Genomic DNA, 24,185 nt, shown 5'->3' with positions numbered 1-24,185 from the left:
CAATTCTCAAAATTGTAAAGATTGTTTTGTTAAGGATTTTTTTAAAAGCTCATGTTGATTAATAAATCAACTTTACTGCTTGAAACTGTTTTCATGTGCGTTTTACCAATTTTGGCCCAATTTTGATGATGGGGCAAATCTCTAACGCTAGGACAAAATGTGTTTGCCCCTGTTTTTTGATGAACAAATTGGAGCAAACTGCCTTTGCCCTATAATGCGATTTTGGTGACATTCGAGGTGTGGCCTCAGGTTAGCCTCATGATGAAAAAAATATCGTATGACCTAATTTACATCCCAGCATGCTATGTCAAAACAATGTTATAAGTATTCCTCTAAATGTGTGTAAATGGGACTCATTCTATACAGGCTAATTTAAACACAGCTCTGCAGTATAAAGGCTACTGTGGGTGTCATGGGGGCATCAATCTGGTACTTATTTTGTGGTTGTGCTCCAGTGCTTCTTTATTACCTGAAGTCAACATTTTACTTTGGTAAAAGTTAGCATATTGGCAAATGTCAAGATTTACCGGTAAATCTCAAGAACAACCAAGTGACTTTACTAATACCTGTAAGCTTCAGTAAATGTCCGAAAAGCAATATATTTCTTCATAATTCCGGACATTTACCACCTTACTTGGTAAATGTTGACAGTTACCGGTAAAATTGAAGATTTCCCAGATTCTGACTTTTACCGTAACATATGTATTTAACAGACACTTTTCATGGATCCCAGCCTCAAATCACATCAACGGTGTTACAGCTTAATATTGTCACTACTGTCACTCACTGACAGACAGCTCACAGTGCACACGCCTCAGTCACAGGCTACAGGGCAATGTACTTTAAGTTAGTTCATTTTTTTTATTACCGTACATCGAAATGCCCAAAGGCTGTGGAGAATGACTTAATTCTTAAGATTTTTATCCAACAATACGACATGAAGAACTCTTTAACCTTTCAGTTTTCACTCTCTTATTTATGCTGTATCACGGCTGATAGGTTTGCGACCCATAATGTATTGTCTGCAGCTACTGTTAACACAGACTTTCACAAACACAAATGTACATAAAGCACTTTATTTAATAGGCCTATACATAGAACATTTTGATTTCTTATGAGGAAAAAAGTTAAGTGCAAAACAACAGTAAATATATTATTACTATTATAATTCAGGTAACTAAATTAACTGTGCCTTTTCTTTGTATGTTGGGTTTGAAACATATACACGGATATTCCGGAGACAAACAGAAAACACATGAACTGTAGGCCTATGAATGCTAAAAAAAAATTTCATACAGATCACTGAAGGTAACAAAGACACTTTCCAAATCACAGTTCCCAGATGTATTGTAAATGATGAGAACTGTGGTTTGGAATGGTAAATATGCTCTGTATTGCAAAGGCTGGAAGTATATATTAGAAAAAACAATTAATTCATATTTATAAATATAAGAAATCATTGCAATCACATGTGCCAAAATTGTTGAACGAAATACTTTCTAAATACTGCATTAGCAAATAGTGCAAAACACAAGCAAACCAAATGTTAGCGGCTTACAAACAGAAAGGTAGCCCTGAAGTGCAAAACACAGTGCTAGCATTTTACTTGCTTGTGTTTTGCACTTCAGGGCCATCATAATAAATATAAGCTTTTCCTTCATCAAGACTACAGCAAAGTCCATCGCTCCAGCTATCTGTAAAGGTATTGTTACTGAGGGATTGTGGTAGTGCAGGAAGCAAACTGGAGTATGCGGTTCAGTGATAAAAGTGCAGTCTTTTCCCGTTTCCCCACCAGAAGATGCCCACTTTCCCATCTGAATACAGGTTAGTACATGTGTTATAATTGTCGAGTTTTACAGGCAGTTCATATAACAAACAATATGGATAATTTAGTGACGTGTAATCCGCTCTGTCACACTCTTTCATTTTCTTAAAGGGAATATCAGTTGTTCGTGATTTTCTAACTGCTTCTGGCTTACACTTTGACTTCATTGGTCAGCGCTAATGGAATTCCACCAGGGCTTAGGTCAACCTCTCTTCAAACATGGGGAGGCAGCAAAAAAAGTACTTTGCCCTCACGTTTGCATTTGACTGCGTTTCATCAAAATCGGACACTAAAGTTCTGTAAATAGAACCCTTGATCTCTATCACAGCCCTTAAAAAACAATAGCATAGTAACCAGAAGAAAATGTCAAACTTTACTTGTAGAATTTTCTCAGATATATTCTTCAGTCCTTTGGGCTGCTGCACAGCCAAGTGTAGGAAGTTGCAGCCACAAGAGTCTTTTAACTTCACATTTGCTCCTGAAATAAATGATATGTATATATTTTGTTATTAGAAAATCATTTCTTATAAACTCTAATAAACCAAGTGGTATTTATTTATTTTAGTTTGTTTCACATGTAGAATTGAGGAATTTGGTGACAGTAAGTTTTACATTTACAGCATTTATTATTATAAGATGGACTGAGGAATAAGGAGGCAACAAACGTCACTTTGTTTTTTCAAGCAAAATTAAATTTCTTAAAGTCCTACCTTTCCGTACTAAAAGCTCAACTGTCCGCCAGGCTCCACAAGTTGTAGCCAGTAGAAGAGGGGAGTGGGACTCACAGTCAAGGCTGTCAATGTTGGCACCCTACAAGCACAGTAAACACAAGCTAAGGCAGGATAAATGTTGGTATCAACCCTTAAAACTTCACATAGCTATTATGAATAAGGAAAACACATTTAATTGTATTTATTGTACATGTAGATCAGAAATGAACATATTTCAGCTTTATTTTTTTTTAATACATGTTCATTTTTTAAAAGGTTATTAATTGTATCCTCCAGTGTATATTGGCCTAAAACGTGTTCCATTTCCAAATTATATACGTGTAATATTTTTGAAAAAACTGATCTTTAAATAAGAAATCTAAAATAAACATAGTTTTTTTTGTTTTTTGTTTTTTTTTAGAAACTCAACACAGCATATTTAGCTTTTAAATAATAATTTCTGAAAGAAATTGAGAAAAAGAGCCTATCAGCAACCAACTTCTGTGCACAAAAAAATAACAATCGTCGGCTGAATTTTGACAAGGCAATCTTGGCTAGATTCAGATGCAGTGCGTTCTTGAAAATGTATCATTGGTGACAAAAGTTTGAAACGTTTCAAAGGCAGTGCATCTGCAACTTTTGGATACCTGGTGCTAGGGCCCAGTAATCAAAAAAGATTTAATTTCGTTAACATTTGTGTTTATGCTAGTACCATTAATTTGACAGGAGAACAGATTGGTTTGAGTGTCTATAAGCGTCAACAATTCATTATGTAGTGGCGCTGATATTACATCAGGTTCTGAAAATTCCATATCTTTCACTGCTGAATCATGCCTGAAAGCTTATTTTTTCTACCTGTGAAAGTGAATTATTATTATTATTATTATTATTATTATTATTATTATTATTATTATTATTATTATAATTATTATTATTATTATTATTATTAATAATGTGCTTTTTTGTTTGTTATCTCTGTTTTGTAGAACCACTCTGTTGTCATTACTTCATCTACTATATAATTTTGAACACATGTAACCTTTGTAAAATACCAGTAGATACTATCAAAGTAACAAACATTTTGACAAAAGTTAAAAAGTTTGTTACTTTTATTCTTACTTTCTAAATTGATTTGTGAGTGTGTGTGTGTGTTTGTGTGCATGTGCGTGCGTGTGTGCCTACTTTACATTTAATAATGTTTAAACATATTTAAGAACTATTCAGTTTATATTAGCATTATTAACCTGTAGTTTCTGGAAGTACTAACCCTTTTAGCTGTATTGTTTTTCTGTGGAATCAAAGGAGATGTCTTCACTGCTGAAATCCCTACTGCTACTCTCAGATACAAGGTATATCCCATTTCTGCCTGAAATTGCTTCAGCTATATAATCTGGGTCAAGCTCACATTCCTTCTCACTTGATGAGCCAATATCTTTCTATCAGATGGCAAAAGCATGGTAGGACTATGGGGCCTGCCATAGTAACTCCTTGCTGAAATTCCCTACAAAACATATTGTGCATTATAGTAACCCAAGTTCATCAACTGTATTGGACTTAAAAGTGAAAAATACTGTTTAAAAATGTTATTTCTTAGTTGTTTTTTTGTTTTTTGTTTTTTTTTACTGGAGTTTATGGGGCCCACTGGTATTTTATGTGCAGTGTATCCCTGGAGATAAATAGCATTAAAATACATGTGAACAAAATAAATAAGCATATTTTTATTGGATTTAACATGACCATGTCTAGTAACTGCCAAAAATTAGAATCTGACAGTTATTGCACTTTAATCATGTGAAAAAAATATGTAAAAATTATTAAAATGACCACACTGCTGTCCCCACATTGACCTGAAGCAGCCATGACAGTTTTCAATCAGGCCTGATGAATGGAGAACTGAGAAGCAGATGCTAGAGATTTTGCATGGATATATCACGTGGAATAGATGCCCAGTTCGTGTTCAAACAATGACATATGATAGCTAGAGTGTACTAAAGATGGTGTATCCTGTGGTACACAAAAAGACGAATGGTTGAAACAACAATTCACAATGCTGCCCAATTGCTTGGTACTAAAACAAAAATTGAAGGCGCTGGACAAAAAGAATTATGCAGCTTCTGTAACCTGGCGCTTTATAGGGGCTGTGTCATTTTAACATGCAATGTTATCCCTTGTAGCACAAAAATATATATATATATATATTGTTGTTCTGTGCTTTAGTTGTGCCATTACTACTAATTCCATTGTTTTGTTTTATGGCTACCCCTCCTCACTCTGCCAATGCAACCTTCAGCATCATTGCTTTACTGTATAATGACATTTAAAGAAAAAAAAAAAAGATTTATGATTCTTAACTCGAAACCAATGTTTTTTATTAAAGGTTATCACTGATATATTAAAGGAGTAGTGCTTTTCTTTACTGAAGGAACTATGTTGTGAAATGCTTGAGAATGTGCCTTTGACAGTAGGATGCACTGATGCACCTCTCTGTCCTTTCACCTGTTGAGATTTTGCTTTGATGTTGTGTGATCAGGAAGTGTATGATGATGCTTCTTCCATGTGTCTCTGGAATTTGACGTATTTTTACCAAATGCAGTATTAAGATGTGTTCCTGTTCATAAGGAATTTTGTAATAGTTTTTAAATTAGAACTAATTATTCTTTTATAATGTGATTTTCTACAGCAAACAAACTGAGAAGTTGGGTGTGGTGTTTTAGCTCAGGAATGTGAAAGGGGCCTCTACTTGCATGGAGGAGAATTAATCTCAAAGATAAGAGATTCGTCTTGTGCCACAAGTACACAGAAAGTAGAGGAAGGAGGGGTCATAAATGATGTCATTACAAGGGCGTGTGTAGAAAGTTACAAAACTGCATTAAAATTATTATTTTCTGAGCTTTACCAATAAACATATATTTGACATCAATAATATTGTTTATCAGTTTTATTTTCCCACTACATGTTTATACCAACTAAATAGACCACAACATTTATTTCCTTATTTAAAAGTTCAATAATTTTCTACAATATCATTGCATGCTAGTCACCTTCAGCATATATTCTACAACCCCCTCAACCACTGCATGCATAATGGTACCATGTTTAGTTGCCTATCTATGTATCTATTTTATAATGCATAAATGTTTTTTTCAAGGTTTTGGCAGGGCAAACAGAGTTCACATAAACCGTTTTTAAAAAAGCAATACAAAATTGTGAAGGGAATCATTTATTGAAATATTAATTTCTGAGCTTAATTACACACAACCACTCTTCAAATATGCTAGGCGTACTGTAAATAATATCCATATGTACTTTTGTTCAGATGATAGAGGATATTGATTGTTACGGCATAGCAACAAAATGTAAGCAATACTAAGTCAATATTGTTTCACCTGGAAGAAGAGTAATATAAAACCTCAGTTTGTATGTGCTTTGTCTGTGTGTGTGTGTATATATATATATATATATATAATTAAATATATAATCAGCACACACAAAAGGTAGTCACATGCTTCCATACTGGATTTACTAACATTTGCAGCCTCAGAAAATGGAGATGTTCTTGTTGCCTAGGCTACAGTAGTGAAATGACAAACATAAGAACATAAGAACATAAGAAAGTTTACAAACGAGAGGAGGCCATTCAGCCCATCTTGCTCGTTTGATTGTTAATAGCTTATTGATCCCAGAATCTCATCAAGCAGCTTCTTGAAGGATCCCAGGGTGTCAGCTTCAACAGCATTACTGGGGAGTTGGTTCCAGACCCTCACAATTCTCTGTGTAAAAACGTGCCTCCTATTTTCTGTTCTGAATGCCCCTTTATCTAATCTCCATTTGTGACCCCTGGTCCTTGTTTCTTTTTTCAAATCAAAAAAGTCCCCTGGGTCGACATTGTCTATACCTTTTAGGATTTTGAATGCTTGAATCAGATCACTGCGTAGTCTTATTTGTTCAAGACTGAATAGATTCAATTCTTTAGCCTGTCTGCATACGACATGCCTTTTAAACCCGGGATAATTCTGGTCACTCTTCTTTGCACTTTCTAGAGCAGCAATATCCTTTTTGTAACGAGGTGACCAGAACTTAACACAATATTCTAGGTAAGGTCTTACTAATGCATTGTAAAATTTTAACATTACTTCCCTTGATTTAAGTTCAACACTTCTCACAATATATTCAAGCATCTTGTTGGCCTTTTTTATATCTTCCCCACATTGTCTAGATGAAGACATTTCTGAGTCAACATAAACTCCTAGGTCTTTTTCGTAGTTCCCTTCTTCAATTTCAGTATCTCTCATATGATATTTATAATGCACATTTTATTGCCTGTGTGCAATACTTTACACTTTTCTCTATTAAATGTCATTTGCCAGGTGTCTGCCCAGTTCTGAATTCAGTCTAGATCATTTTCCATGACCTTTGCTTCTGCAACAGTGTTTGCCACTCCTCCTATTTTTGTGTCAACTGCAAATTTAACAAGTTTGCTTACTATACCAGAATCTAAATCATTAATGTAGATTAGGAATAGCAGAGGACCTAATACTGATCCCTGTGGTACACCACTGGTTACCTCGCGCCATTTTGAGGTTTCTCCTCTAATCAGTACTTCCTGTTTTCTACATGTTAACCACTCCCTAATCCATGTGCATGCATTTCCTTGAATCCCTACTGTGTTCAATTTGAGAATTAATCTTTTAAGGGATTGGTAAAACAACAGCTAAATTATATATGATAATAATAATAATAATAATAATAATAATAATAATAATAAATGTGTTCAATTTTATTTAAGGTAAATAAAATAGGTAAATATTTACCTTTATCAAAAGGTATTCCACCAGATCAACGTGATCAAACATTGTGGCCCTGTTAAAAGAAATAAGAATTCCAATTTTTCTTACCATATGCTCAGGTATTAACAGGTTTAATCACTGAAAGAGGTATAAATTGAAACAGCTGTGCTGCTCAGACACAAAAACCGTTGAAAAAATATATGTCCAATAATGAACAAAATTACATATACATCAGGATATTATATATACTAAAGTGTATGTACATAAACCAGTTTGATCGAGTTTGATAAAATATCAGGGTGCCATAAACCAGAAGATCAGGTTGCATGATTTGAAGAATTTAAAAACACAAGCTTTTACAGATAAAACAAGCCATCGTTATTCATAATATACTGTATAAAATTTCTGGAAACACTTTACATTTAATGTCTAACTACACTATAATTAGAGTGGTTACAATGCAACATTATGTTTAATTACAAAACTGAAAATATTGGCAGTTGATACTGTTTTTTTTTTTTTTTTTTATTGGACTGTGTGATTGTGTAAGTTTTTGATGAGCGTTTTAGGAGAATAGAAATGTATCAATCTGGAATTAGCATAAACATTCTAAAGTGAGTTTCAACGTGATTATATTAATTCTAGATACATTACTATTGCCCCATGTTTTCCTGATCAACAACTCATTTTTTTTCCAGCTAATTGCCTTATATAATTTCCTTATAATAAGTCAGCATGCATAATACAACATGTTTTAAATCAATATGCATTTTCAGATCAATATTGCTATTTGGTTTAATGCAATTAATGTTCAAGTCAATGTATCCTTTTGGGAAAATAAACTGAAACATGTGATGCATTTCAAAGGAATCACATAAGTATATTTACTAGTCCTTATGGAAAAAACATATATTTTTAATATAGTATGATCCTTATATTTTTTCATATATCGAAATTGGCCCCTTTTTTATGTATTTAAAATATATGGGATATATTTAAAATATATTTTAGTATGTAATCCATATATTTATTGTATATGTTGAAAATATATGGTGCACCATATAAAATAAATATATGTATTACAGACTAAAATATATTTGAAATATATAAACAAGGGGCCAATTTCTATATATGAAAAATATAAGGATCATACTTTTATACCATATATTAAAAATGTTTTTGTTTACGACTGTAAGTCGCCCTGGGGCGTCTGCTAAGAAATAAATAATAATAATAATAATCGACAAATCACACCTCTTTGCTAGTAATATGAAATTGTATTGGAAGAAAACTACAAGTAATACCATAATGCTATTTACTGCAGACGTTTCATAATGCCAGTAAATGTTTAATATAAATATATTTACTTTCATGTAATTTGAGTTTGAAAATATTTACTTACATGTAATTGGAAGTTTCCTTTCAATTCGAAGACGACCACCAACAAATGCTGAGCATTTTATGTCAGAGCTGCCGATAGGCCCCTCCATGGAGTGACGTCCTCAGTCCCGCCTGCCGAGGGAATAAGTAGTTGCTCCGTGGAGCTCACTTTTTTGCCTTTCACCTACGGTAAGGTACGCTTCTCTGTCACTAACCAGAGTGTGTTTTTCAAAAAGAGCTCTTCTGAGTCGACTGCAATTCCCTTGCATTCGTGCTAAGGGCCGGCTTGCCGCTCTCGTGAAATCAGTGGCTCCATTTTGAGTGTCTCTTTCATTCTTCTTATGGTCTGCTTCGCTTGTGTCACAGACAGTCTTTTCTTGGCTGTCCGTCGAATGAGTGTGACTGCCTGTGCAGTATTGGTGTGTGCGTGTGTTGTCTTTCAGTCTACACCTTGAGGGAGAACACCGTTCCTCCGCCAGGGCTCGGCTTGCCGCCCTGTCGCTGAGTGACTCTGCCGGCTGTCGTTCGTGCAACGTGTGTTCCTCCATCGGGGCTGTGCTTCTGCCTGCCCCGCTGTGGAGTAGACCTTGTCAGCGGCCTCAGCCCACCCACCTCTGTGTGTTCTCCGTTCTGCTCTGTTCTTTTTCAACTAACTGAGCTCTCGCCTGCCGCAGCTTCTGCCTGTGTGTATCCTCTGGTGCATGCTGCACGCTGACCAGATGACCTGAGGCACTGCCTTCAGGCTTCTGTGGCAGCTAACAACCGGGCCTACCCACAACGATGGGAGAGAGCAGGATGTGGGATTCCAGCACAGCAGCGATCTCGGAGGTAGTCACAACGCCGCCCCAGGCAGCCCCCACTTGGGTACTCGCCACTGTACACAACAGTTATGCACACCGTCACATTCTCCAGTCTGCCCGGCTGGTCGGGTGACTGGTTTACAACAGTGGACCGAAAGGACGCGTATTTCCACGTCCCTATTCGTCCAGTGCACAGGAAGTACCTCTGCTTCGCCTTTCAGGGGAGTGTCTTTGAGTTTTCTGTGCTGCCATTCGGTCTCTCCTTAGCCCCCCGCACGTTTTCAAAGTACATGGATGCCATCCTAGCTCCCTTGCGGCTGCAAGGGATCAGGATGATGAACTACCTAGACGACTGGTTCCCATTCGCAGGAAGGAGCAGTGGCCCACAAAGCGATAGTGACAAAGCATCTGCTGAGGCTGGGTCTCACCCTCAACGATGTCAAGAGCCAATTAACGACTTCAACTCCAGATGTAAAAATGAAACCCCTTCCCAGGTACCAGATTTTGAAAATAATAATAATGATGTTTTCAAACCTGTAATTGATATAAAATATTAATATATGATGAATAAAACACAAATAAATGACCTAAACTGTGTTTTTCATTAACCGTTTATGCTCCTGTGTACTACATACCCATGTTCAATATAGAGGTAAAAACACGTTTTTTATTTTTTTATTTTTTTATTTTTTTGTTTGAACAATGAAAACAAAAATGCTGCTAATAAAGCTAATAACAATAATAATCAGTAAACAGTAATGATCAAATACAAATCAAACAACATCGAAACGTGTGCCATTATCGACTTGCTCTGTGCCATTGATTGAAATGTTCAGTACAATAGAACATGGGGTTGCCTTTGCAACCACTGCACATTTTTCTTGTGTCCTTTCTTTTGTTTTAATTTTCATAGCAGACCCTGCACCTTTTTTGAGGTCTCTGCTTCCCATGCGTGCTTTATTGCCTTGTACCTAGTATTGTGTTTTGATAGTATTTAATCACAGCACTGCCATTTCAAACCAAACAGCTCCCCGTTTGCAGCTGGCTTACCTGTAAAGTAGCTGCATGCTCTTTTGTTTGTACAGTCACAAAGGTAAGTGATTAGCTTTTAGGGAACAAAAGCCAAAAAGCACTCCAATGGAGAACGCAAACTCTCAAGTTCCACGGCGGGGTGCTCATCTGTGTAAACAGGTGCAAAATCAAATGATGGAGGACTGGCATCATGGTATGGATCAGTAATAAACACCCAGTCCCCTGCTGTTCTTAGCTCCACATCCTCTTCATCATCATTGCTGAGTGATAAGTCAGCATCACTGTCGCTGGTATCGAAATCCTCCGAACCAACTTCGAAATCTTCATCACTCCCGTAGTTGCTATCCACGTACGTTGCCATGTTTAGCTTTCGCTAAAAACTATATAAACTACTAAAGTACTATAACTATATAAACTAAACAAGTAAAACGAATAATAAAACAAAAATAATAATATAAAACACTACATATATACAGTGCCTATAGAAAGTCTACACCCCCTTTTAAAATGTTCACCTTTTGTTCACCTTTTGTTGCCTTATAGCCTGGAATTTAAATGCATTAAAATAGTTTTTTTCTCATTTATCTACACATCCTACCCCACAACTTCCAAGTGAAAAAAATATTCTAGAAATTTGTAGAAAATTAATTAAAAATAAAAACTGAAATAGCTTGGTTGGATAAGTGTCCACCCCCCTTGTAATAGTAATCCTAAATTAGCTCAGGTGTACCAATCGCCTTCAAAATCACATACCAAGTTAAGTGGCCTCCACCTGTGTTAAATTGTAGTGATTCACATGATTTCAGGATAAATTCAGCAGTTCCTGTAAGTTCCCTTTGCTGGGTAGTGCATTTCAAAGCAAAGCCTCAACCATGAGCACCAAGACGCTTTCAAAAGAACTCCCGGACAAAGGCACCGATCAGGGGATGGGTATTAAAAAATATCAAAGGCCTTGAATATCCCATGGAGCACAGTCAAGACGATTATTAAGAAGTGGAAGGTGTATGGCACCACCAAGACCCTGCCTAGATCAGGCCGTCCCTCCAAACTTGATGACCGAGCAAGAAGGAGACTGACCAGAGAGGCTACCAAGAGGCCAATGGCAACTTTGCAAGAGCTACAGGCTTTTATGGCGAAGACTGGTCAAAATGTGCATGTGACAACAATATCCCAAGCACTGCACAAATCTGGCCTGTATGGTAGGGTGGCAAGAAGGAAGCCATTACTCAAGAAAGCCCACCTTGAATCCCGTTTGAAGTATGCAAAAAAACACTCAGGAGTTCTGTAGCCATGTGGCAAAAAGTTTTGTGGTCTGACGAAACTAAAATTGAATTTTTTGGCCTAAATGCAAAGCGTTATGTTTGGCTCAAACCCAACTCAGCGCTTCACCCAAAGAACACCATCCCTACTGTGAAGCATGGTGATGACAGCATCATGTTATAAGGACGTTTCTCATCGGCAGGGACTGGGGCACTTGTCAGAACAGAAGGGAAAATGAATGGCGCAAAGTACAGAGAAGCAAGAAAGCTGAAACTGGGACGGAAGTTCACCTTTCAGCATGACAGCGACCCAAAGCACACAGCCAAAGCTACACTGGAGTGGCTTAGGAACAAAAAGTTAAATGTCCTTGAGTGGCCCAGTCAGAGCCCCGACCTAAATACAATCGAAAATTTGTGGCTTGACTTGAAGATTGCTGTCCATCAACGCTCCCCAAGGAACTTGACAGAGCTTAAACAGTTTTGTAAAGAAGAATGGTCAAATATTGCCAAATCTAGGTGTACAAAGTTGGTAGAGACCTATCCCAACAGACTCACAGCAGTAATTGCTACCAAAGGTGCTTCCACCAAGTATTAACTCATACTGGAGACTTATCCAATTATGATCTGTCAGTTTTGTATTTTTAATATAGAATTTTTTTCTCAATAAAAACTTTTTTCCCCTTAACAGTATGGAGTATGGTATGTAGATAAGTGGAAAAAAAATCCTCATTTAAATGCATGAAACTCACTGTTCAAGTTCAAGGGGGTGTAGACTTTCTATAGGCACTGTGTGTAATTATATATATATATATATATATATATATATATATATATATATATATATATATATAATATATACTGTATATATATATATATATATTATATATATATATATATATATATATATACTTGTAAAAGTTGAATGGCTTCCCGCATTATATCTCAGTCATCTAATCACCCACAGGTAATTGGACACGCAATTGGATACAAATGTCATGAACGTTAGGTTACTTACCGTAACCCTGGTTCCCTTTAAGAGAAGACAGCCACCAAACCTTGAGAGGTCGCATCACTTGCACTCGTGGGTTTGATGCAAAAGAGGAAGTGAGCTCCGCGGAGCGACTACTTATTCGGCAGGCGGGACGGAGGACGTCACTCCAAATGTTGCAAGTTGCTTTCTTTTTTCTTCCTTCTGGATATTGTGAAATATTGGGTCTTTAGAAGTACCCTCTGTCATTTTTCAAGATTTTTCGAGATTTTTATCTGATGCCACACTCAGGTAGACAAGACTAATGAATCAAATCCCGCAGGTGTGATTGATCGATTATAATCGATTAAACCCCTAATATTTATATTAAATACATTTAAAGAATTTCATTTATGAACACAATGAGTATTTTTGTGTTATAAGAATTTTTTTATGATTAATTAAAAATGTAACAAAACATTATGAAAACACATGTATAAAATAGCAGATGGAATATAATAAAGTCTAACTTATGCAACAGTGTCTGATGAGCTCCGTCGATAATATTGACCACATCCTGTCCTCCGTTGTATGTTGACAGCATTAGTTTGACAGCTTCAATGGCTCCTTGCGTACAAGCAAAATGAAGTGCAGTAGATTTATCACCCTGTATAATAACATTTGAAGGAAAGGAAATGTTAAACTATTTTTTACAGTTTACAGTTAGAGTTTGTCTGCTATATTCCACAAATTCCAACACAGAGAAACCCAATTCATGACATCAACTGTACAATAGTAAGTTTTTACACTGCTGTAATCTCAATATCTGTAAAAAAAAATCATAGCCCAGGGACCTCCAATGTGATTCAACTTTAACAATACACAAATATATACAACAGTATATAATAGAGTTACAGGACTACCAGTGGCTGTGTGGGTTTATATCGACACTTGTACCATGTAAACAGACCTCAGGTTTCAGTCTTGTCCATTAATTTCTACTTGTGCCAACCCATATTGCACACATGCAAAGATGTTTGCTGTGCTATAACCTGTATGAAAAGTGTCTGTCTTATCTACAAAAGTTAAATGCAAAAAATAGTCATCACTGTAAAGATGTAATATTGTAAAAGTTAAACAAGACACAATTGGTGCCCCCACCTTTTTATTCATGTTGCTACTAGTTCTTACTGCAATAGAAATGGGGGGGAGCACTAAGGAAATGCAAAACATCTTGGGGGGACACTAAAGCAATGCAAAACGTCTTGGGGGGGGGGGGGGGGGGGGGGGCAAGTTTTATATATACAAAATTAGCTTGAGTTACCAATTTGGGTTATGTTGCTCTACAGTGGCCATGTGAGGTTATTACATATGTCAAGTCATGGAACATGGAATCTAAAAAAAATATACAACTGCTACAAGTCCCTAGTGTATATCATGTCATGCCAAGTATGCTAAGTTTAATGAGGAGAACATAAATGTTGTATCCACTTTTTGACTAATATATCCACAGATATAAACATGTTGTTGTGTATGTTATTGTATAGTGTTTAGTCCTTTATTTCATTATTAGTTCAGTCCCGTACAGGTAGTTACAATAGTTTTCCTCCAACCTTTATTCAAACTTGGCTGGCGTGATTACTGTGACTTCCAATATGAGATTCAATATTTACAAATACATTAGATAATTCAAATGTTTTACCTGTTGCAAATCAATTTTTGCTCCATTTGCTATGCATAGTTGAATCACTTCAATGTTCCCACCATGGACAGCCAAGTGAAGGGGGCTACTACCGGATTTGTCCACATAGTTAATATGACGCTCAATTTGATAGCCTATCTCTTCTCCTTTACAAATACAGAATCAGACATATGTTACGTTTTAAAGAATATTCTATAGTAGACACCATATAACCCCTCCCAGAAGAAATAGAAAAGTAATCAAAGACATAATGGGAAATAAAATACAATAAGTATTTCATATTGAATGATATTCCAATAAATTAAAAATGCATCACTGATAAATTAAGCATGGTTTTGTTCTATTTTCCCCAGCAAACTTGAACCAGCTCTTTATGTGCATATTCTAAACTTTTAACAGCACATCAGGCATGATTTTGTGATTTACTTTACTGAGAAAACCCAGAACCCTTTAAATTTAGGACTATAGCACAACAGATTAACTGAAGCACAACCTTTTTACCCAATGCAAATAGGCTGACATCTCACAAGAATACAACTTAAAGTAACAATAAGATCTAACTGAGCCCCTGCTCAAAGAAAGCAGGCTTATTTTGTTGTGGTGTACACTGTTGCAGCCTTTATTTTTAACAAAATATTTACAACCTCTGGTATGGGCACTACAAATGCAAAAAATAGTATACAGTTGTAACAGTTTTGCAATTCTCTTTAGATGTCTGGAAAGTGAGATCATTAAATCTCTCTCTCTCTCTCTCTGTAAGTTTGCACCCAGCCTGTTTATCTTGGCATCAGCATAAGATCGTACTCTTTTGTGGTTCAAAGGGGCTTTTGATTTTAGGCAGGATGACCCTTGTTTACAACGTGCTATTTCCACTGTAAGAACGAATCTGAGGATAGGTGTTAAACACCATAAAACCCAAACCGGTTCTCACACAGAGCTGGGGGCTGTTTTATCTTGTATATTTATGCCTGTATGTATCAGTAGGACTGACTCTCAACCAACATGCGAGTCATGGAGATAGCATGCTGCTCTTCAGTAAAAAATAACTTATAGTTTGTTACGGACCCTTATCAAATCCTCACTGAAGGGCACTGAATGTTTCTTTTTCTCATCTATAAGCTTTTGTTGTTTTATGATTTTGCTTACAGTTTGCCTGTGATTACGATTTGGGCTGTATCTTTGGATTTTTCTCTGTTCTGGAATTAAACTGTTTTGATTGCTGGTCATCTGCAAGACTGAATTATTATTTTCTAGAAGCTATAAGTATAGACGCACTCTTAATTTAATCCAATCCCAAATTTGAATTTAAATATCATAAACCAACCTTTTTTTAAAATTATTTCCATAGATTTTTTTGAACCCGAAAAAGCAGCTGAATGAATGGCAAAATGTCCCAGCTTGTTTTGTTCGCATAGTCGTGCGCCACGTGTGAGCTAAAAAGTTAGAAGAAAACTTAATTACAATCAATTCAATTGTGTAAAAAAAACAACAACGAGTTTACCTTTCCCTGTACCTGCAAATCAAACTGAGCTCATTGCTCATTGGAAATTCAATTTAAGTTTCCCCATTTAGCCAAACACACACATAAATCTGCATCTGTATAGGCCAATGGATATATAACTTTTAAATAACAAAATGTCAGGACATTTGCTCGAGAGTTTACTTGCCAGGAGATTTAATGCTTCATGATTGTCGATAGAACAGGCCAGCATCACTGGGGTGTTTCCAAGATCTCCTTCCAGGTTCATGTCTACACTGCTGTGAGACAGTAACACCTAGAACAATGTGAACAGAAATAACCATGCCAATGTGTTACTTTCATATTAATAGCATATTAACACAAGGGTTGATATTTGAAAATACATTATCAATTTAAAATAAAAATCACTCAAAAGTGTTCCCCAATAACAAAAACTAAAAAAGAAAATGATTGTACTGCAAAATGAAAGTCCTTACCAGTTAGTTGAACCTGCATATTCCTGGTACCTAATCATATCAAATGCAGTTTGTACCAAAGAATCTGCATCTACAGTCATTTCTTGCTGTTTTTTTGGGGGTCAGTCGACTTACCTCAACAATCTCGTTGTGTCTTAAGTTTATAGCCATGTGTAAAGGAGACATTAGGTTGGCGTTCAGGATGTTTGGATCCGCTCCTAATTCAAGCAGTGTTCTACAGCTTTCTGACTGTTTGTTTTTGACAGCCAAATGCAGGGGTGTATTCCCTTTGTTATCTGTTACATTTAAACCTGGGTCAAGAATAATTGAAAATGAAAATTACAAACATTGAAAAAATAAATGTAAATTATAAACGACTAAATGTGAGCAGATGTTAATGCATGACTATTTGGTTATTCCTACTTGTGTTGCAAATTGTGAATTTGTAATTAGTAATAAAAACAGGCAAAACTGATCAATAATGTATATATTTGATTTTTGGTCCTCAATGGGCGAGTTTCCACGCAGCTTAGAAAGTCGTCCCTCTCTCTCCACGGTTATTATTTATGTGATGCAGCACACACATACCACACACATTCTACACGTTACGCAACTTTCTACTATAACGGAAGGCAGTACCAAGCAATCCTAGCTTCTTTGACCACATAGGAAAAAAATAAGCATACAGAGGGGCTTGGTGTTTTGTTTTGTTTTTTGACGTGACAGCATTTATTTAACGTTTCAGATTATTGCCATTTGACTCATTTTACAATGATGTAAAATACTGGAAAATATGACAAATTAATCTTAAAAAGATGTAAAACACCATAATGTACCAGATTTGAATGGGCAGTTCCCTGCTTTCTTAGCTGAAGTGTTTTAGTAAAGCAACCAACCAAGCAGTGACAATATCCGTGATAACTCATGCCCTCAAGTGCCTTATTGCTTTTATAAAATGGATTTACCAACTTTTTATAAACACAGAAAAGAGAAACCGATACAGTTTCTGAATATTTATTAACACATTTTAAGTATAACCTTACGCAGGAGAAAATAGTTCCTATGAACTTTTAATATTCACAATATTTTCTCTTTTGTTGTTTGAGTTTCAACTTTTTAAACAAGGGCTTTTAAATAACTAAAACAAACAAAAAAAAACTTACTTAAATGTGTTTCGGTTAATTCTTTTACTTTAAATAACTTTTTATAATTTACTTGCTTAGTTGCGTTTCTGTTCATTTGTAGACGTTATTTTGAATATTGCTGTACAGTCATTAAAGTAACTGTCAATTGCGACAGTAACTGAGGCATTGAAAAAAGGCATCTAAGACATATAATCATATTTGTTTACTTGGCGATGTCACAGAGATTTCCCCAGAGTGTTGCTGCAAGCGGAATTTATTTATTTTATTTTTCAGTCGTAATATGTAGGCTTTTTATTTATTTATTTATTTTTTAAACAGTGAAGCAACTGGGCACAAAGCTGACTCTTCAAACGTAAATTGCTGTGACACTTTTGTTGTTGTTGTTGCTGTTGTTGTTTCGTTCATAGGGATTTTTGCATTTTGCTTGTCATAGTGGCATACTTAGCTTTGTTTTCATAATAAATGAATCTCTTCATAGTGGTCTGTTTTGGGTTAGGGTTTTCTTTGATTTCAGATGAGGCGCAGTGAAACAAAATTAGCTCAGGTCTAGAGATTTGCCTTTTTTACCTACAGTATGTAGTTCACAACTGTTACTATATCGTGGATATTGTCACGGAAGGAACCCTGATTGACTAATCAGCATGCAGCATTCTAACAATCTGTTTTATAAGCATTGTTTAAGCATGTGCGAGCAAACGCAGTGCGCTACGTACCACTTTTTACCGAGTACCTGAATAACATTACACTGGTTTAAGAAAGATGTACGATATCAGTAAGTCGCACAAGGCCAAACTGGAATACAGGCACAAACATTTAAATATACCCTCCCATATTTTAATATTAATTAGAATTTCTCAGACTAAAAGAGAACTACATGGAAACACACACAACCCGAAAGTACTACAAAAATAGTGACTTATTTCTCTTTTTTCTTGGAAATTGCCCCAATGTCTTTTTAAAAGGATGCAAGCTAAGATAAATTCAGCTACTATCTCACCTTCGGAGTCAGTTGTGTTTATGATTGCTTCTATCAACTGAATACGTCCACCCCCCGCAGCATAGTGCAAAGGGCTTGAATTGGATGAATCCACGCTCATCAGGCAATCAGGCTTCATCTTTATCAGCGGAATTTGCTTGGCTATATGACCATCAGACACCACCTGGTATGCCAAAGAGATACTTGAGTTTTAGAAATAGCAAAAGCACACATAATAAAAAAAGCACACATAATAAAATACGCTTCTGGGATCTACATAACTATTTTTTTTTTTTAAATTATTATATTCAATGACATAATTGGTTTTGTAACATACAAAATGTCTCTCATCGAAACAGACTACCATCAAACCATTAAACCCATTTAACATCAGACAACTTTCACACAACGTTTTCTGGCAACTTATAAAGAAGCTTGATTTAGGTGACAACTTTAAATATTAAGTAGCTTCAAATTATTCTTTTTTTTTCCTTACTTACATTTTATTACGATTTTATGGTGTTTGCAGTCATTTTGAGTGATTCTGCCTGGTCTGTGTTTGAGGTGCCTTGAGTTTGTCTAGACAATCCTAATTTCTTCATTTCATTAAAAAAATTTGGTAACACTTTATTTTAAGAACTACATATTAGGCATTTGTTATGTACTTATTACTTATAATTAGCACATAATACATCATGTATAGCCTCGTTATAAGGGTTTGTTTGGTACTTATGCTTATTCTCAAACATGCCTTACTAACAGGTTACTGGACATTAATAAAGGATTAGCATGCCTTATACTGAAGGAAAGACTGTTCTTGGCCATATTAGGTCCTACTAGCTGCTTGTATGTGATTAATACCTTGGTAATAAAGCAGGAAAACAAAGTGGACCATGCATGGATTACACGGTATCCCAGAGCTGGACTTTGTTTCCAATAAAGGGCGTATTAGGAGGATGTTATTATTATTATTATTATTATTATTTATTTCTTAGCAGACGCCCTTATCCAGGGCGACTTACAATCGCAAGCAAATACAAATACATTCAAGTGTTACAATATAAGTCATACAATAAGAACAAGAAATACAATAATTCTCAAGTGTGACAAACCACAATTCAATAATACAGCAGATAATAGTGAAAGTTACATCAGGATATGATTAAGTAGTGATAGTTACATCAGGATATGATTAAGTACAAAATACTACAGATTAAACACTTGGGAGATTACAATATTCTGAGGTACAGGATTAAATGCAGTAAAATAGGGGGCAGATAAGAGCAAAATAAAGCATATTTAAATGAAGGGTGATAGTGTCCCAGGATACAACAGAGGAGTTCTACAGGTGCTGTTTGAAGAGGTGAGTCTTAAGGAGGCGCCGGAATGTGGTCAGGGACTGGGCAGTCCTGACATCTGTAGGAAGGTCGTTCCACCACTGCGGAGCAAGGGTGGAGAAGGAGCGGGCTCGGGAGGCAGGGGAGCGTAGCGGAGGTAGAGCCAGTCTTCTAGTGCAGGCGGAGCGGAGAGGTCGAGTGGGGGTGTAGGGAGAGATGAGGGTCTGGAGGTAGCTGGGTGCAGTCTGATCAAGGCATCTGTAGGCTAGTACAAGAGTCTTGAACTGGATGCGAGCGGTGATCGGGAGCCAGTGGAGCGAGCGGAGTAGTGGAGTAGCGTGGGCGAAGCGAGGTAGAGAGAACACCAGGCGAGCAGCAGAGTTCTGGATGAGCTGGAGCGGACGGGTGGCGGACGCAGGGAGGCCAGCCAGGAGGGAGTTGCAGTAGTCTAGGCGGGAGAGTACCAGGGCCTGGACCAGGAGCTGGGTAGCATAGTTGGTGAGGAAGGGTCGGATTCTTCGGATGTTGCTCAGGAAGAATCGGCAAGTGCGTGCCAGAGTGGAGATGTGCTGGGAATAAGAGAGGCAGGGGTCCAGGGTGACTCCAAGGTTTTTAGCTGAGGAAGAGCTAAGAGTAAAGACTTTTGCAGCTCCTATTCTGAAGTAAAGGCTTCTTTTACATTACTTAAGTGCTTATTAGCAGCATATGTCATTAATACAGTTTTGATCTAACAAATAATGCACAAAGAAGCAATTATCACCAGGGCATCTTTAATCAGTTGTGCAGCCTGTACACTGAAGTGAAGACTCCAGGCACTCCATGAAGCTCTTACTCACATTAATGAATGAAATAATAATAATAATAATACGTTGAAGTAAAAAAAGAAACAGACAAAATCCTTTTAATTAAGAATTTAGTTGGGTTTTTTGAAAGAACTGTTAAAACTTGTAACAAATTACTATATAATTAATTTCCCAGTAAAACATACAATCTTAAATTGGAAATATTTTCTTCCAAAAAAGGCTGTCAGCAATCTCTTGTAAAGGGACAACATATGCAACCAACTAAATCTAAAAAATCTAAACAAAAGTACTATTTAATTTGTTTCCGTATTCAGTATTATTAGCATTACAGAAATGGGGATTTTGAACGTGATTTCTATCATGATTTTCAGCTTTAACATCACATTAACAGTTAGGGCCCTATGAAAATCGTTTTATTATTTTCTGATTAGAGTTTATACCATTTAAATAAAAATGTAATTAGGTTGATTTAACTGAACTTATGTACACAGCAGGCGCAGCGAACAACACAAAACCGTAAATCTACTGCTTTATATATATCTGTATATATATATACACACAGTATATATGTATGTATAGTTCCATTCAGTGTGTACATTGGAGTAAGAGTCATGTTTTATTGAATTGTATTGAAAAATACTATTGTTAACTTTAACAACGGGTTGTATAAGTACAAAGTTATTATTTATTTTTATATTTCCACTCCAAGCTTAATAAATAAATAAATAAATAAATAAATAAATGTTTCTCTGTATTAGTCATCAGTTATTATGGTACACAAATATGCAGTTAACAGATTACCATATCAAGCCACTATTACAAAGATGCAATAAATAATTAAAAAAAAAAAAAATGTTGGTGATTGTCGTAAAATACTGGATTATTGTATTAGCAGTGTGGAGTAGTGGTTAGGGCTCTGGACTCCTGACCGGAGGGTTGTGGGTTCAGTCCCCAGTGGGGGACACTGCTGTTGTACCCTTGAGCAAGGTACTTTACCTAGATTGCTCCCGTAAAAACCCAACTGTATAAATGGGTAATTGTATGTAAAAATAATGTGATATCTGTATAATGTGAAATAATGTATAATGTGATATCTTGTAACAATTGTAAGTCGCCCTGGATAAGGGCGTCTGCTAAGAAATAAATAATAATAATATGTGGACATTTTAACACAAACTGCAATATGGCCATACCATCTGACATTCACACGAACAGGGAGTAGGTAAATAAAATGCTGTTATTCTGGATATAAATAACTTAAATTTAATGAGAGAGCAACAATATACATTTACATATCTTAATTGAAGGTAGATGTCACAAATAACAGTTTTTTCGTGACGTGCACCATTTTTGCCAAGATTTTTAAATATACTTAAAGTAAAAAGAATGCATTTATGTTTGTGTGTAAAATGTACCAAATATTTTTTAAAAACATGTACATCAATAAAATAACCTTTCATAACAAAGATAAACTTGAACAAATGTTACAGTGCATATTGATACCAAGTTTGCAGTCAGAGCCAGATTTATTTGTCTCCAAACTCTCTTCCTCAAATCCCTGCCATTCTTCTTTGCCGTCAGTTGACAAGGGGATTGGCTGATATCCCAGCATGCCTTTCCTCTTAAAGGAGACCGCCTCTATAACTCCCCAATATCTCATAACAAAAGAAATACGTTTTTTTTTTCTTCATTTTTTGGTACAATAATAGCCAAAAATAGCAATATTTTTATATAAAAGTAGCCGGCGCAAAGATTACAATTTATTTTCGAGTATTATTGTACCAAAAAATAAAAAAGCGTATTTCTTTTGTTATGTGCCTGCATGTATTCGCCATGCACACAGTGCTGTGCAGTGATTATGTCATGTGACTATGCAATCTAAGCAGGAAATTAAAATACTACACACTGTAAACAAGAAAATGGATGTCTCTAAAACGGCTAAAAATGTGTCTGCAGCAGATCATGTAAAGCAGTATCCTGCAGGTCCTGCAACGTTGCTGTAGATCACTCCTGAAACTCCTCTGTTGACAGCAAGTATTCACCGAAAGAGAAAGGCGGAAATCCAGAGCAGTACTGCGACTGCTTTACTTGCAAAAAAACTAAAAACGGTGACTTCCATGTTCCAAAAGTCCACTTATTAAATTTTGACATGACAGAGGCGTTTGTTTGCGCAAATATCCCTTTTGAAAAATTGGACAGCCAAAAGTTACGGAAATTCTTCAGACATAGTGTAGCAAATGGTGGAGCGATTCCTTCATCAGCCCAGCTGAGACATGAATACTAAGTTGCCGAGTATCACAGGAGATTCTAGAATTGGTCTGCACAAGATCAGTATGGGTTACACATTGTATTTGTTTTGCAAGACCTAAATAGTGAACATGCACCTGACGTACTAGAACTGAAAGCTGTCCTTGCAGATACACTTTACCTGCAGGCCGTTAATTACAACACAGTTTCACAAGCTATTGTAAAGTGCTTGAATACCTTTGATGTTAATTTTGATGTCAGTGCATTTATTTGTGTATTTGCTATTTAAAAATAATAATAATCTGTACACCTAATTTATAACATATTTCCGTGTACATTCCGCGAAATACTATACTTTACCCGTGACACTGCCGCGAATTTTAAAGCAAATTTCCGCGATTTTCACAGGGCCTTACTTATGAGATATTGGGGAGTTATAGAGGCGGTCTCCTTTAAGAAGAAAGGCATATCAGCCCCTTGTCAGCTGACAGCAAAAAACAATGGCAGAGATCTGAGGAAGAGAGTTATGGAGACAGGGCGGCAAACTTTAAAAAATAAATCTGGGCCAGACTGCAATACTTGGTACTAATAGGCACTGTAACATTTGTTCAAGTTTATCTTTGTTATGAAAAGTTGTTTTATTTTTGTAAAATATTTGGTACGTTATACACACAAACATAAATGCATTGTTTTTACTTTAAGAATATTTTTTAAAAATTGGCAAAAAACGGTGCAAATGTAATGAAAAAATAACTGTTATTTGTGACATGTACCTTCAATTAAGATATATATTGTTGCGCTCTCATTAAATATAAGTTATTTATATCTAAAAATAACAACATTTTAATGACCTACTCCCTGTTCTTGTGAATGTCAGATGATATGTCCGTACAGCAGTTTGTGTTAAAATGTAAATACTTTATATTAATACAATAATCCAGTATTTTACGACAATAACCCATGTTTATTTTTTTTATTTATTTATTGCATCTTTGTAATTGTGGCTTGATGCAGGAATATGTTAACTGCATATTCCATATTTGTGTACCATAATAACTGATGATGACTAATACAGAGAAACTTTTTTTTTTTGCTTGGAGTGGAAAAGGAAAATAATAATGTGTTTTACTTATACAACCCGCTTTTAAAATTAACAATACTATTTTTCAATACAATTCAATAAAACACCACCCCTACTCCAATGCACAGACCAAATGGAAAAAAAGATATAAGCCTATAGATTTACTGTTTTGTTTGCTGCTCCTGCAGTGTCAATAAGT

General features: G+C 35.9%; 1 protein-coding gene across 1 annotated transcript in view; it reads right to left on the bottom strand.

Moving 5' to 3' along the window:
• LOC117400733 (transient receptor potential cation channel subfamily A member 1-like) overlaps window positions 1–24,185 on the bottom strand; it is a 58,647-nt gene that overhangs the window by 24,339 nt on the left and 10,123 nt on the right. Inside the window, exons 3-11 of the mRNA XM_034001031.3 lie at window positions 18,540–18,702; window positions 16,533–16,708; window positions 16,130–16,237; window positions 15,787–15,895; window positions 14,463–14,608; window positions 13,291–13,427; window positions 7,347–7,395; window positions 2,536–2,635; window positions 2,203–2,303 (exon numbers count right to left, since the gene is read on the bottom strand). Coding sequence (XP_033856922.3) covers window positions 2,203–2,303; window positions 2,536–2,635; window positions 7,347–7,395; window positions 13,291–13,427; window positions 14,463–14,608; window positions 15,787–15,895; window positions 16,130–16,237; window positions 16,533–16,708; window positions 18,540–18,702 — 1,089 coding nt within the window. The remainder of the gene's footprint in view (window positions 1–2,202; window positions 2,304–2,535; window positions 2,636–7,346; window positions 7,396–13,290; window positions 13,428–14,462; window positions 14,609–15,786; window positions 15,896–16,129; window positions 16,238–16,532; window positions 16,709–18,539; window positions 18,703–24,185) is intronic.

Source organism: Acipenser ruthenus, chromosome 4 (genome assembly GCF_902713425.1).
Source record: "Acipenser ruthenus chromosome 4, fAciRut3.2 maternal haplotype, whole genome shotgun sequence".
NCBI lineage: Eukaryota > Metazoa > Chordata > Actinopteri > Acipenseriformes > Acipenseridae > Acipenser > Acipenser ruthenus.
Note: the sequence above shows the minus strand (reverse complement) of the source record. Positions and strands in the feature narration are given on the sequence as shown.